Source organism: Agelaius phoeniceus, chromosome 12, assembly GCF_051311805.1.
Source record: "Agelaius phoeniceus isolate bAgePho1 chromosome 12, bAgePho1.hap1, whole genome shotgun sequence".
In the NCBI taxonomy this organism is placed as follows: Eukaryota; Metazoa; Chordata; class Aves; order Passeriformes; family Icteridae; genus Agelaius; species Agelaius phoeniceus.
This window is the reverse complement of record NC_135276.1, coordinates 13,038,136-13,051,264: the sequence shown is the minus strand read 5'-3', so window position 1 is coordinate 13,051,264 and position 13,129 is coordinate 13,038,136. Positions and strand designations below refer to the sequence as shown.

General features: G+C 38.0%; 1 protein-coding gene across 3 annotated transcripts in view; it reads right to left on the bottom strand.

The window, feature by feature from the left end:
• The window catches only part of NFATC3 (nuclear factor of activated T cells 3), a 63,782-nt gene that overhangs the window by 33,713 nt on the left and 16,940 nt on the right, over window positions 1–13,129 (bottom strand). For all 3 annotated transcript variants that reach the window (XM_054640574.2, XM_054640575.2, XM_054640576.2), the window contains exon 3: window positions 5,131–5,293. In XM_054640574.2, the coding sequence (XP_054496549.1) occupies window positions 5,131–5,293 (163 nt within the window). The remainder of the gene's footprint in view (window positions 1–5,130; window positions 5,294–13,129) is intronic.

Here is a 13,129-nt window from a genome sequence, read left to right as displayed (position 1 = left end):
CAAAAAGCAGTTGACTGTTTTTATTGGTTTTCACACCAATTACTGCATTTTCTAGAGTGAGTACAGGCATCACTTTTGCTATCTGTTTTTGGGATTCTGAAGCAGAAGATGCCTAAATCAAACTGTTCTTGAAAGATACACAGTTTTAGAATCTCATCCAAAGGTCAATGTTTTTTGCCAGTACAGCCCATTACACAGTTCCCACAGGCTGAGATTTACCTTCTGCCTTTTAGATTTATTGGCAGGTTGCTGTCACCAATCAACAGTAGGCCACTAGAGCAGGGATACAGCCTGCCTTCTGGTGAGGGACAAACCAGGAAAAAAATCAAGACAAAAATGAAAATTAGAGAGTGGAAGGCAGGAAGAATGGGAAGGGTTACAAAACATAGAAAAGAGTGTTGTTTATTTGACATAGAGAAGAGGGAGAATTTCAATATTATACCTAATATTCAAGTAGTTACATGCATTAGCCACAGGGAACAGCTGGGAAAAGGTGACAGCAACAGAATTGCAGGCCAGGAAACATACACTCGTTTAGACAACACTTGGTTAATTTACTTTTATCAGATCATCTGACATTGCCTGGATAGATCCTCTCTTGTTGGTTGCAGTTTCTTCCATCAGAACTCAGGCAGAGTTTGACAGGCTTTTTGAGAACACATTCCTGCCTCAGAACTTTCAAGCAGTTCAAAGTAAGTTTACTTTTGCTCAATTACTTTACTTTTTTCATCCACAGCAGCGCTTATCATGACTTCAAGCTCTGCAATCACTTTAAACAGAGCTGACACAGAGTCCCTCTTATACAGATCTCCAAACCTCACACAGAAAATTCTGCTTGTCAGTGAGTAGCAGTGTGTAGCCATCTAAATAAACTGACTTTTATTTAATATTGCTTGGATTTTTGACCTTACATCTTTTTTTTTTAGCTGCAGAACTGCTGAGTTGTTCATATGGATTCCACAATGCATCCCCTCCTCTGTTACTGTGAATCTGCTACAGGAATAATTCTGCTTCTGGCAGAGGAACAGAATGATTCTGTCCTTAAGCACTTTGCAGTATTGGAAGAAGCCACTTCCAGTCCAGGCAAACTGTTAACAGCTTCCACCACTCCCAATCTACCCTGCATACCCAGGGTGGGAGTGCATTCTAGACAGTGTCTGCTGCAGATACAGCAGCAGTTGTAGAACCAATTCCCCATCACAGTTCATACCTACACCTGACTCTCACAGTGGCCCCAGGACAGACACTCCTTGCACACAGAAAGGTCCTAAGGAGCAGCTGGGAGCCCACAGTCCCTGAGTACATCACTCTGTGTGGTTACAAGATGACCAGCATGGGCATCACCTTCTTCCCTAGCAACAGGGCAAAAAGAGAAAAGGAAATACTACTTGTGCACAACACAGCCTTTATGATTTACTACCAAAAGATGTCATTAATTTAAAATCCTTGAGCTCAGAAAATTGCAGAAAATTACATGAGTAACAGGAACACAATACATAACACAAGTTTCTTGTTTATTTAAAAAAGAAAAGTTCATTTTAGATCAGAAAACTAAGGTACAAGTTACCCCCAAACTATCCCAAATAGATTCTTATCAGGTGCCCACCTGCTCTAAAAGGCTTTTCTGTTTTTGATCATAAGCATTATCCAAATGAGGTCTCATGAAGAACCCTACCAGTTCAGAAGTAAAAGCTCATTCTAGCAAATTCTAAGTGCAAACATTATTTGTATCCATGGGAAGGGTGGAAATTCAAGCAATGATGACTGTTCATTTAGAGTTGGATAAAATGTGACAGCTACTTGTTTAAAAGGCTCCTAGATAGGTGAATTGCAGACTCTAACCTATGAATTAGAATGGTAAAATTAGGGAGTGCTCAGAGGCTGTCTCCTGGCAATGCACTACAAAATTTCCACATCATTTGGATGACAAAAGCTCAACATGCCACCTTTCTCCTCGCAAACCATTCTGCTATATTATTTATTCCTTCCCTGTGAAAACTGTCAGCATTATCATGCAGATTCTCTACCAAGGTAAAAGAAACTGTTCCAGATGACAAGGATTAGCTGGAACATACTCCTGAGAAAGCAGAGCTTAAAATGAAAGGTATCTGCTACTTAGAACATTTAGCATTAAAAAAAGCTAAAAACAAGGGAACATCATTATAGAATTAGCTTTCTTAAAGTTAAGAGATATACAAAGCAAAGCATGATGCTCCACTTATTTAATTTCCTCCCATTTGGAAATAAGCTGATTAAATGTACTCACAACAGATGATGCCAAATTTGTCAGAAGCTTAGTGTCCTAGCAACAGGTGTGGTACAGTATTAGTAATAGATTAATGACATGCACTAATACATTAAAGGCTTGAAGCCATGGACTATCTTAAAAATCTTTATTTTAAATAATGCATCAAGTGCATATGCAGAACTACAGAGGCTTCACAGTTTGGAGATTAAATACTCCAGCTTTCTATAAAATAATGTTCAAAAGCAAAACAAGTTGTGTAAGAAGGAAAAGCACAGAGGCCTTCAAGCACCCAAAGATGTGGTAGTTGGACTTGACAACCACTGCAGGTCTGCTCCAATTAAAGGATTCTGTTCTCTTGACCCAGCTCCTTTCTCATCTCTGACACTGGTAAACACACAGTTATTTTACACAGGAAAATGTGGAGCACTTTACTGCAATCATCACACACACATGAAGTGACTGCTCTAAAGCTAAGAGCACCAAAAAGAAAAGTCAGAAAGAAGTAGTAATGCATGCTATGATGAGGATTTCTGGAATAAGCTTCCAGAAGTACTGGAAAACATTTCAGTTTGTATGAAAGTAATATTTGCCTGCTTACAGATATTAGTATTACCTTTTCCAAATTTGCCTTTCCCATGCTGTTTTTCCAAGCAGTAAGTAAAAAGTAAATACAAATCAATGCTATGTTTCATAACAGCTTCCTATCTCCTATCAAACACAATAATTAATTTGCAGTCCAGCTGGAAGAGACCAAATTGCAAAGTTGAATATTAATTTGCATTTGCATTCATTTTAATGTAGAGAGGCATAGTACAATGCATGTGTTGAAGCATAAGACTGTCAGACACATAAATGCCATCCTCATTTTTAAGACAGCATTCTCATATAGCAAGGTATTTCACAATTTCAGTGCAAATAAATAGCTTTTAAAATCATTGGTGTAAGTCAGCCACTACAGATGTTTCTTCTAATTTGCATTACTGCAGTTAGAAGCATCCAGTAATGCAGCTTAGAAGCATCTAGTTCTGTAAGCAAAAGAAAGCCTACATATTTGTCAAATCTTGCAAGTATCAGCATAAATTCCCTTAATGCAAATATAAGAGCAAGACAAACACCCAGAGAAAAAAAATTAAACAATATTGAACGCAGTTCACAGCAGTTCAGGAAAGATTTATTTTGTCAGCTAAAATCTCTCAGGTTTCTGTCCTCATTAATGATGTGTTAAATTCCACCGAGAGCACCTTGGCATGTGGAAGTTGTGTCTACTTGTCCTCCAGTGACTAAAGCAACACACTCCTGCACACGAAGGAACGTGTCTTGCCAGCTTGCCAACCCCAGCCTGGGCCAGGCATCCTCAAATTTCCCTACTTTGCAGCACACACTTCCCTAAGAAGCACCTGACCTTGACTCTACTGTGCTAAGAAACCCGGTAGGTCTGACAAAAGGAGAGAGCTGCAGCTGGTCAGGCCACAGCACTGTGAGAAGAAAAACACTGAGCAACTTTGCAGGGAACATGAAAGCTGGATGAAGAGCTCAGCTTAAGAATTGCAATGGAAAAACAAGGAAAGACATTCAAGAAAGAAGATGGGATGCAGATACCCAGCCCTTTTTAGAAGGAGAGAAAGGAATGATGCAAAGACTTGAAGACAAAAAAAGGTGTAAAATGAAAAAGTTCAAGGTAAGCTAACAGAGAAGAAACAGGGATAAACAGCCCAAAGAATATGATTAGGAGTCAGGCTGAAGAAATTCATCAGATGAAGAGCCTGGAAGCAGAGGTTGCTTAAACAAATTAATAAGAGCAGATCATCCAAGACACTTAGACTCTGCTAGTATATCTTCATCTATATAGATGAAATGTAATGATGTAAATACAGAGTGTGACACAATTCACTTGCCAAAGAGGAGGAATAAACTGTAAGGAGGAAAAGGGATAACATGTTTATACTAAGTAAGAGTAGGAGAAAGAATGGGGACAGATTATGCCAATCCTATCAGCATTCTGCATCTGGTCTCCAACAGTAATGACTTACTTTCCACTACTGGTAGAGAATAAATATATAAAATACATTTTTAATGTATAGACTGTAGCAAAATATTGAAGACTGAAACACTGACTTTACTGGAAAAGAACGTGAAATATCCTGGATTTGGAGGACAAAACTTGCTGCAATCTTCATGTAATCAGATTTTTCTCCCCTCTTTGTTTTATAAAAATTTTGTAACTATTGTCTGATTTGACTTATAAACAAGCCATTAAATTTTGTCTTAACCTGGCTTAGAATTAATATGAAGACCATTAAGCAATACTGAGGTAAGTGAAGAGACACTGCTTTCACCTAAGGATGTGGCAAACATGAACCAAGGCATCTTAAGGAGCCCCACAGTTTCTCAGCACCATTTGCCCCACGTTCAGTGAATGAGGGTGGGTTCCCTTCCAAGCTGTGTGAGCCAGCTGACACATGGATGTTAAAGGAGACATCAGTGACTATCCCTAAGAAACCCAGAAGTCTCCCTAGCACAGAGCAAGATATTTGTGTACACACCTGAGCACTCCAAGTGAGAGAGCAGCACATCACATCTTGTGCACACAGTTATTCCCACAAGACCAAACCCACATATCTTTCTCTTCAAAGAGAGTATGATGCCAAAGCCAAGTCTAATTTACCAGGACCTTACATCTTATTCTGAGCTCAACAATAACTGGTTTTTTTGGTCAGTGTTTTCAAAATAACATTATATTTAAATTAACATTATATTTAAAGGAGAAAATCTTGCCCAGGAAAGGCTATAAGCTTCACAAGAGGTAACAATTCACAGCATTGTAAATACCAGTAACTGTAGTTAAAAAATTACCTTCTATTCAAGAAATCCAGACTTCCTACCTTTACTACAGGGTGTCCTCCAGTAGATGCTTTTACTGCTCCTCTGCTTCCTTCTGTTTCATAGTGAGCTCTGTGGTGAGTTTTAGGCTGGACTTCTATTTTCAGTTCACACTGCCCATAATGGCTTGGTAAAGGCCAGTCAAGAGGTGGCAATGAAGATGTGCTGCAATCAAGATAAGGACATGTGGTTACAATAACGGTGCCATCGGGCACAGCAGAAAGCCTTCACTGGAAAACACAGACAACATGTCACTTCCCTAACAAATGATCACCAAATAAGAATAACTATCAGCTTAAAATTGTTATGTGAAAACCCACAGTTTTGCTGGTACATTAAAATCTTGAACTAGAATGGAATTTCTTGAGCAAAAGAAAGGTACTCTATGACCCCCAGCCCTACACTACCAGTGCTACTCTATAATGCCTTTATATTCACTTTTTAACCTTAAGTATATCAGCAAGCAAATTCAAATGTGGTTTAGAGGGAACAGGGTAAACTCAAACTGCCAGTCATTAACTTTTAACTCTGCACTGTCTTCCAGCTTGCTGGTTTTGCTTTCCTTTGGCAAGCACTGCATTTTGTTAACTATCATTCAAATGAACACTATGTGATCGCCCTAAGTTTTAAAAAGCTATCTAAGCATAAAGACTTACTGCAGCAGGCAACAGAGACACCTAAAGTTGTGTTCAGCTTGTCCACAGACACACGCTTACATACAGTAGCAAAGTCACTCCAGGGAAGAAGAACAAAATACAGTAATAGAAATAACATGGAAGAACCTCAAACCAATGTTTACCTACCCTTTTACCTGCACAGATTTATAGACTTAATATTCTAATAAGACAAATAGTCAGATTCAAGCCAGTAATTACCTGGCAGAGTAAGTTAAATTGTGAACACTTAAAAGTGAAAATCTTTTTATCTCTTATGTACCCAAATTTCTCTGTCAAAATAGCTGGTATACAAGGAACAAATATGGTACCTGAGAGAACTCTGTTAATGCACCACAGGCTAATCACCAATTATTGGGAGGTATTACTGGAAGTTGAATGGTAAATTCAGTCAAGAAAAAAGTTGCAATTAACTAACAATAATGTGGCACAAGTTGTATCAGACTCGCATTATCTTTTAAAATAATATTTGGCATACTGGGACAAACATGGAGACAAGAAAATAACCAACTCTCAAAATTTTGTCATTCTTTGAAAACAAAAAGAAAATAAAAAGAAAATAACAGCATAAGAGAGCAAGGAAGAGGATTGTGCACGTGCAGATGCCTAAAATGCTAAAAAAATTGCAAGAGATTCCCCAGTAAATGACACAGCTTTTGAGGCTGTACTGCATCAAACAGATGTTTTCTAGAAGTAGCTGGTCTGACAGTTACAGCTGCTTCCCTTTTGATGTTGGATACCCAAACTGTTGTTTCTCTCTGAATCCTTTCTTTGCCATCTCTATCCCTGAACTTCTCAGCAGCAGTGGATTCTTTACAGGTTTTAAAACTGTCATGCACCTTCCTGCCTTGCACCTTCTCTGTCTCTGTCATGCACCTTCCTGCCTTGTATGGGTATCAGTTTTATGTATTTTTGCTACCATATCATCCTTACACATTTTTCAGACAAATACTATAGAGGTACACATTGAACCAAATCAGTGATCTGACTTGGGTTCATTTGGAAATGTAAATTCTTTAATCCCATTAATTTAACAGAGTCCTAGTTGCCTGCACACCTTCAAGCAGAACTAAGGGGTGAGAAGCAGAGTGGGAACTTCCTAGGCAGCTCTGCCACCTTCTTAGAGTCACATGAACCCACAAGACTGCATTATCAGATAAATTTAAAAACCCCAACAGAATACAGTCTACAAAATCTTGGTATTTTGGTTTTTTTATTCTATGTACAATTCAATACCAAATGAGAAAAATCATGTCAGCCTTTGGGGTGCAAGAAGTAACAAATTTGCATATGTTTTGAATACTTTGTCATATGAAGCAATGCTATTTTGTTCCAGATGCTGAATATGGGAAAATAGGTCTGAAGCTGCCAGCTTTACTGCATGTAAGGATCTGTTCTCAAGAAAATACTATTCAGTCTACACTGATAGGTAAGGATCAGCAGTAAAAGTGCTAGATTTAACTCACCACAGTTATCAGCTGTCAACTGTGCACTGAGCTTTACTGAACTTCTGCACAATCTCTGATAGTGCAGAACTTCAATTTATAGTGGTGTATTACCCTTAAAATATCTGGAACATGTTAAAGAATAAGCAGCTCAGCTGCTTCAGAAATGAACAAGGACTTTTTCTGTCTCTCCCAAGCTTACACAGCATGACAGCTTTGTGTTATTGATAAAGACTCCTAACTTTGTATTCAGAACCCAGATCAGCTGCAGGCCATGAGGAGCTTTTCAAGTCATTTTAGAACAAATGATTAGGAAAAATAACAACTCATATTTTAAAGCCCTTCACTTTTCAGTCTTGATGGAGAAGGAACATGTTTATAGATATTTCCATGTTTCATTAGTAAGTTCTACCCAGTTTGGTGCCAATTTACTGTTAGAACAGCTTGGGACCAAGCCTTTCACAAAAGTTTCTCTCTCTCTCTTTTTTTTTTCTTTTAAATTAAAAACCTTATTAGCAATGCAGTAACCTACTAGTAAACAACCAAATCACATCAGGATAGGGAAGTAATGAGTGACAGTCATTCTAAAGCTTTCATGAAATCAGATCTTTGTACATTGTTGAAACAGCACCAATCTGTAAACCTACAAAATGTTCTTCTGGAAATACCAAGGGAGTTCTATAATCTGATTATGCAAGCCTCAGAAAGCCCATACTCATATATATCACATCAAGACTAAAGACTTTAGAGAACAGCAGCTATTAAAGGGAACTCAGAGCTACAGAAAGAACCTGTTGGCAGCATTCTCAGCAGAAACAACAGCATTTGAAGGCATCACTTCATTGATTTTATCAATATTAATCTAACAGATACCTTCTTCTCTGGAACCATTATCTCCAAAACAGAACTGACTGATGAGGGAACAACTGATGTTCAGTACAAGAACAGTCAAACATGTCCATAAGGATTTGAGCATTCAGAGCTGTAAAAGGCTGGGCACAGCTCATGGGCTGACTCTGCCCCTCTGCCATGTGAAGAAGCCTGGGGCAGAAACAGGACTTGCTTTGACTGTGGCCCCAGAGCAGCGTGTGTGGGACAGAAGGAAAAACAAAGCCTGTGGCACTCATTAACATAATTCAGCTAAAAACAATTACCTTCCACTTGTAGCACTGTTTTTGAACACAAGTGCAACTGATACAAAAACTCATTTTAGCCACTCTGTATGAAAATGTTCCTACCTCCCTGTAGCCACTAATTCTAGTAGCAACCCCTTTAAAGATACCCCATAGTACCTCCAGATAGCTGTGAGAGTTCACTGGTTGAGATTCCCAGATCTTCTAGAGAGATACTTTTATTAATTTTTAGTTGCAGCAAAAATAATTTTCCACTTAAAATTCCTCCCAGCATTTCAAAAGAGAAAAAGCTCACTGACCATACAATGGATATTCCACATTTTTTCCTCATCACAAGTTTTTGCAGAGATGAACCCACAGTGTATTCTGTGACAAGCCAATGTTGCAAGACAGCAACCCCCTGAGAATATCAAATCATAACTATGATCCAATACTATGGTTTTCAAGATCTCTTGCAGAGCCAAGATACTGCTGGGGCTGCTCTTCACTGCCTGGAACAAAGCCATATTCTCCCTGATGGAGAAATTCTCAAGTTAAGAAGTTTGGGGCCATTCCAGCTGCCACAGTGGCCTATCAATAGACTTTATTAATCTGCTTACATTCAAAAGACCATTCTGCTCCTAGCAGAACAGTTCACACTGCTGTCAGAGCACTGGTACAGTGAACTGCCATGGGGAAATCTCTGTTCCATCATCCCAGAGCAAAGCAGAGAGAGGAATAGCAGGTACAGCACTAAGGCCCTGCACTAAACACTACCTGAATTTCCCTGGATTCAGTAATGGTGTGTAAACATTACAGTGATAGCATTGCTTATTAAAAACCTAAGAGGGTCAAAGTTCCTTTGCTTGTCTCACTTAAGTGGGTTCTTATCTTCAAAGTCAGTAATTTGCAAACATTTTCATTTTAAAGTCCTGCTAGTAGAATAGCTGGTGTTATTTCTATTTATCAGAAAAAGGTGATAAATACTTGGCAGACTAACTTTGTCTATAGAAATCTTCCAATGTGAGTGCAGTTCTTAAAATTAAGACTGAAGGCCCAAAATACCTATGGTAAAAATAGGACAGAATTCTGTTCCTGTCTATTCTTTAGACTTCCAAGAGAAAGATTCAAACAAAAGAAACAGTTTTCTCAAGTATTCCATGATCTACCACTTCATGTAAACTATTTTTTTTCCTGAATGAGTTAATTACATTGTCAGCCATCCCAGTCTTCAGCAGTAAAATACTCTCAAGCTGCCATTACATGTCCACCATTAAAATGATTTCTGAGCTGTAAATACGTCTGTCAAAGCCTGTTTGTTCATCACCACTGGGACAAAAAAAACTATTTGATGTCCCATCACTTCTCAGTGTCAGAGATTAAATTAATGACAAAACAGTCTGGAAACAAACACCAATTTATGTAGTAGTTTTTAAATCAATATGTAAGTCTCTCTGAATACCATGAGGGAAGTAAAGGAAACTAGGTTTTATTTCAAGATTTTTGACCATTAATGAATATTGCCTGGTTATCTTCCAGACACAAAAGCAACATTTGTTGCCATCCAATACTGTGGGGCTAAACAATGAGTCATTCATTTTTTCTTTCTTTAAGTTTACTACCCTGCAAATGCCTGTTTGCTTGAAACACAAATTAGATTCTCAAGATCCACTTGACCAAACCTAAAGTCTATTGTTCCACTAGTCATTCATGTTAAAATAGGAAGTTTAAAGCAAAAGATAATCAAGACTTTTTAAAAGCAAAAACAACAGAAGTGCCATGATTTCCAATTGCATCATCAGAGAGCACTTTTCTAACAGCCCCATGCTACCTGCACCAGGGCTGGCCATGTCTGTGATGGTCCTCAACTCCACAATACCATAACCAAGGGCAGAACCAGCAATGCTCCTGATCCCTTATGAACTGTACTTGTAGAGTGAAGTCCTCACCAAAGGTATTGTATTATATCACCTGCTCAGTAGAGATTTCTAGGTGATCTCTAGACTCTTTTTATTCCCCTTTTTCAAGTAAAAAAAGCACTATAAAACAGATTTTTTTTTTTTGCACTTTCTGGAACTCTTACACTCCAACTCTAACAGCAAATATGAAAAAAAGTGATAAAATCAGCACATTTGCAGAATGCTGGAGTAAAATGCTAGTGGGAAGGCTGGATCTACTATCACTACATTAAGATCCCAAGAAGAAAGTGTTTTTTTTCAGTGGAGGGGAAGGAAAACATGAGACACATAAAACCATGTCTTACCCATCACCCTGTGAGGAGGCTGGGGGTGAAAGAAAGAGGTATCTTAAACAGCAACAAGAATAACCATGTAATAATAAAATTACCAAGTTCATTACTGAATAGTCTGTAAAATGACCAACTGAGTGTGCCATCATACCTGTGAGTGACACCCTCAGCAGCCACCTCCACTATTCCCTGCACAGAAGCTGCTGCCCAGCTCCTTCACTTGGAGGAAGGAATTGCTGCAGTGGTCCTGCCCAAGCCCTTGCCCACACTTCTCTTGGACAAGGAGCAGAAATGGGGCTTGGGCCATGTGATACACAGACATTGTTCATATGCCACTGACTGGCAGATTGTGAGTTTCTGTGACCAAATAACAAGCTGTCATCAAACAAACCAGTTTGGATGGCATGTGAAATATGACTAATGCTCAAAAGCATCTTATACATTTTTAGATTTTCTTAAGCATTGCACACTTAGTGAAAACAGAAAATGAAGGCAAACATGGTAAGGCCTGATAGATAAAGTAGATAACAGATTTGCAAAACTTTAGAGAGCACTCAGAGCAGAAGGTGCTACCTACACATTTCACACCACAGAACATGTAAGGCAAATCCCTCCCCTTCTTCCAGGGGTCAGTTATTGCAGCTGGACTTCTTTTATCTGCTTGGAATCAATACTCCTGTTTACTTCATGCACTACTTTGTGCTTGACAACACAATCAAGACACTAAAAAGTACACTATTTTCACTATATCTTGTCATTTATACTACAATTAATACAATTGTACATACATTATGGAATAAATACATAAATAGAGATTACATAATTCTTTATGATAATTAATATGCTCACTTTTGGTCACCATCATCAACTACTTAGAAACAGAGGCTCTTGCATTTGATTTTTATTTATAAAATGTAAGGATCAACTTAGGTTTCTAAGAATCAAAATTACAAAATACTGTATGACAGAATGGAAGGTTTTACCTACTGAAGATGCACACTGCCAAACCCCCTGTGGAACAGGCTACAACTGCTAAGTAATTCAACATTTCAAGGAGGATACAGCTGCCAGTGCAGCCATTTCCACCAATTCAATAATCAGCCGACATTTTTGGCAGCAAATGCACCCAGCTTAATGGGCTTATGTAGCTTCCTTGTGTATAGGTGTAGTCTTCATTGTCTTCTGTCTGTTTGCCCATCTTATATTTACAGAAATTCTTCAGTTCCTGCTTCTAAATAAAGCTTGACATTTGAAAAAATATTTTTACTTTTTAATGAAAACACTAAAATTTCTTTTTATTCAGTTATACTCAGTTCCCTGCAGTACAAGAGGAAACAGGTATGAGCTGTCCATGTTTCAAACCACTTTGCTCATCCCACAGAACCATAGATCCACAGCCCATGCCTGTTTTTTCATGATATCTAACCCTACTGTATTGCTCACCTTTTAAGAACAATGTTAGCATGCAAGCTAACAAAAATGGCAAGTTAGGACTGCTTATAATCCTATACAAATATAATACAATTCCAAAATACACAAATAAGTTAAAACAGTCATCATTGTTTTAGTTCTAATGAAAAGATTCTAGAAACAGATTGAACACCTATTACTAACAGATGGCAATGAAATTTTAAAAATCCCCAGACTTGAGGACAGTTAACTTATCTGTGAACACAGTAGTTTCAGACCTGGTAGAACAGATCCAGCCAGCAGCTTTGCATCTTTACTGTTAAATGTTACAGTAAACAAAATCCATGAACAGTTATGTGGGAGAACATTAAAGGAGAAGAAAAAAAAAATCACTTCTATTTACTAAAATCAGTACAATTGTGTGGAGAGAAATTAAAACCTGTGGTTATAAAATTTGGCAAAAAAATAACCAGATGGCTGAATAAGTATTGTTTAAATGGATTTAGCTATTAACAAGCCAAGCTAGATGACAGCTTCTCAAGAATTTATACAAGCTCTATAACTTGAAAGATCACAGAACTGATCCATCTAAAAAGTGGAAAGGGGGGGGAGACTTTTTCACTTAATTAAACCAGTTCCCTCTTCTGAATCTCCACAAATCATCCTGCTAGCACATGACAGGACTGCAAAAGGAAAAGACCTATTTAATTCTCTCATGGATGGTGGAAATACCCTGGAACTAGAGCCCAGACATCCATTCTTTCTGGATGACTTTCAGCATGGCATACAAATTTTTTCCTTTTTTCTATTTCTAGAATTATATGAGCCCAAAGAAGTAAATCGACACAAAAGCAAATAAACCCCCTACCTCTTTTGTCATCTCCCAGTTTTATAAAATCATGTAAGTCAGGTTTCCCTAGCTATATGAAAATGTCAAGTGCTCAGATTAGATGGAAAGGCAAAGCATGTACAAAATCCACTGACATTTAATTCAGGTGGGCTCTGTGCATATACACAAACTTTACTTAAATAAAACTAACCCTATTTACAATGATCAACTGTGTTTTTAAAGATGAAGGGTAAGTGCTATCTCAACTTATTTTTTCCGAATT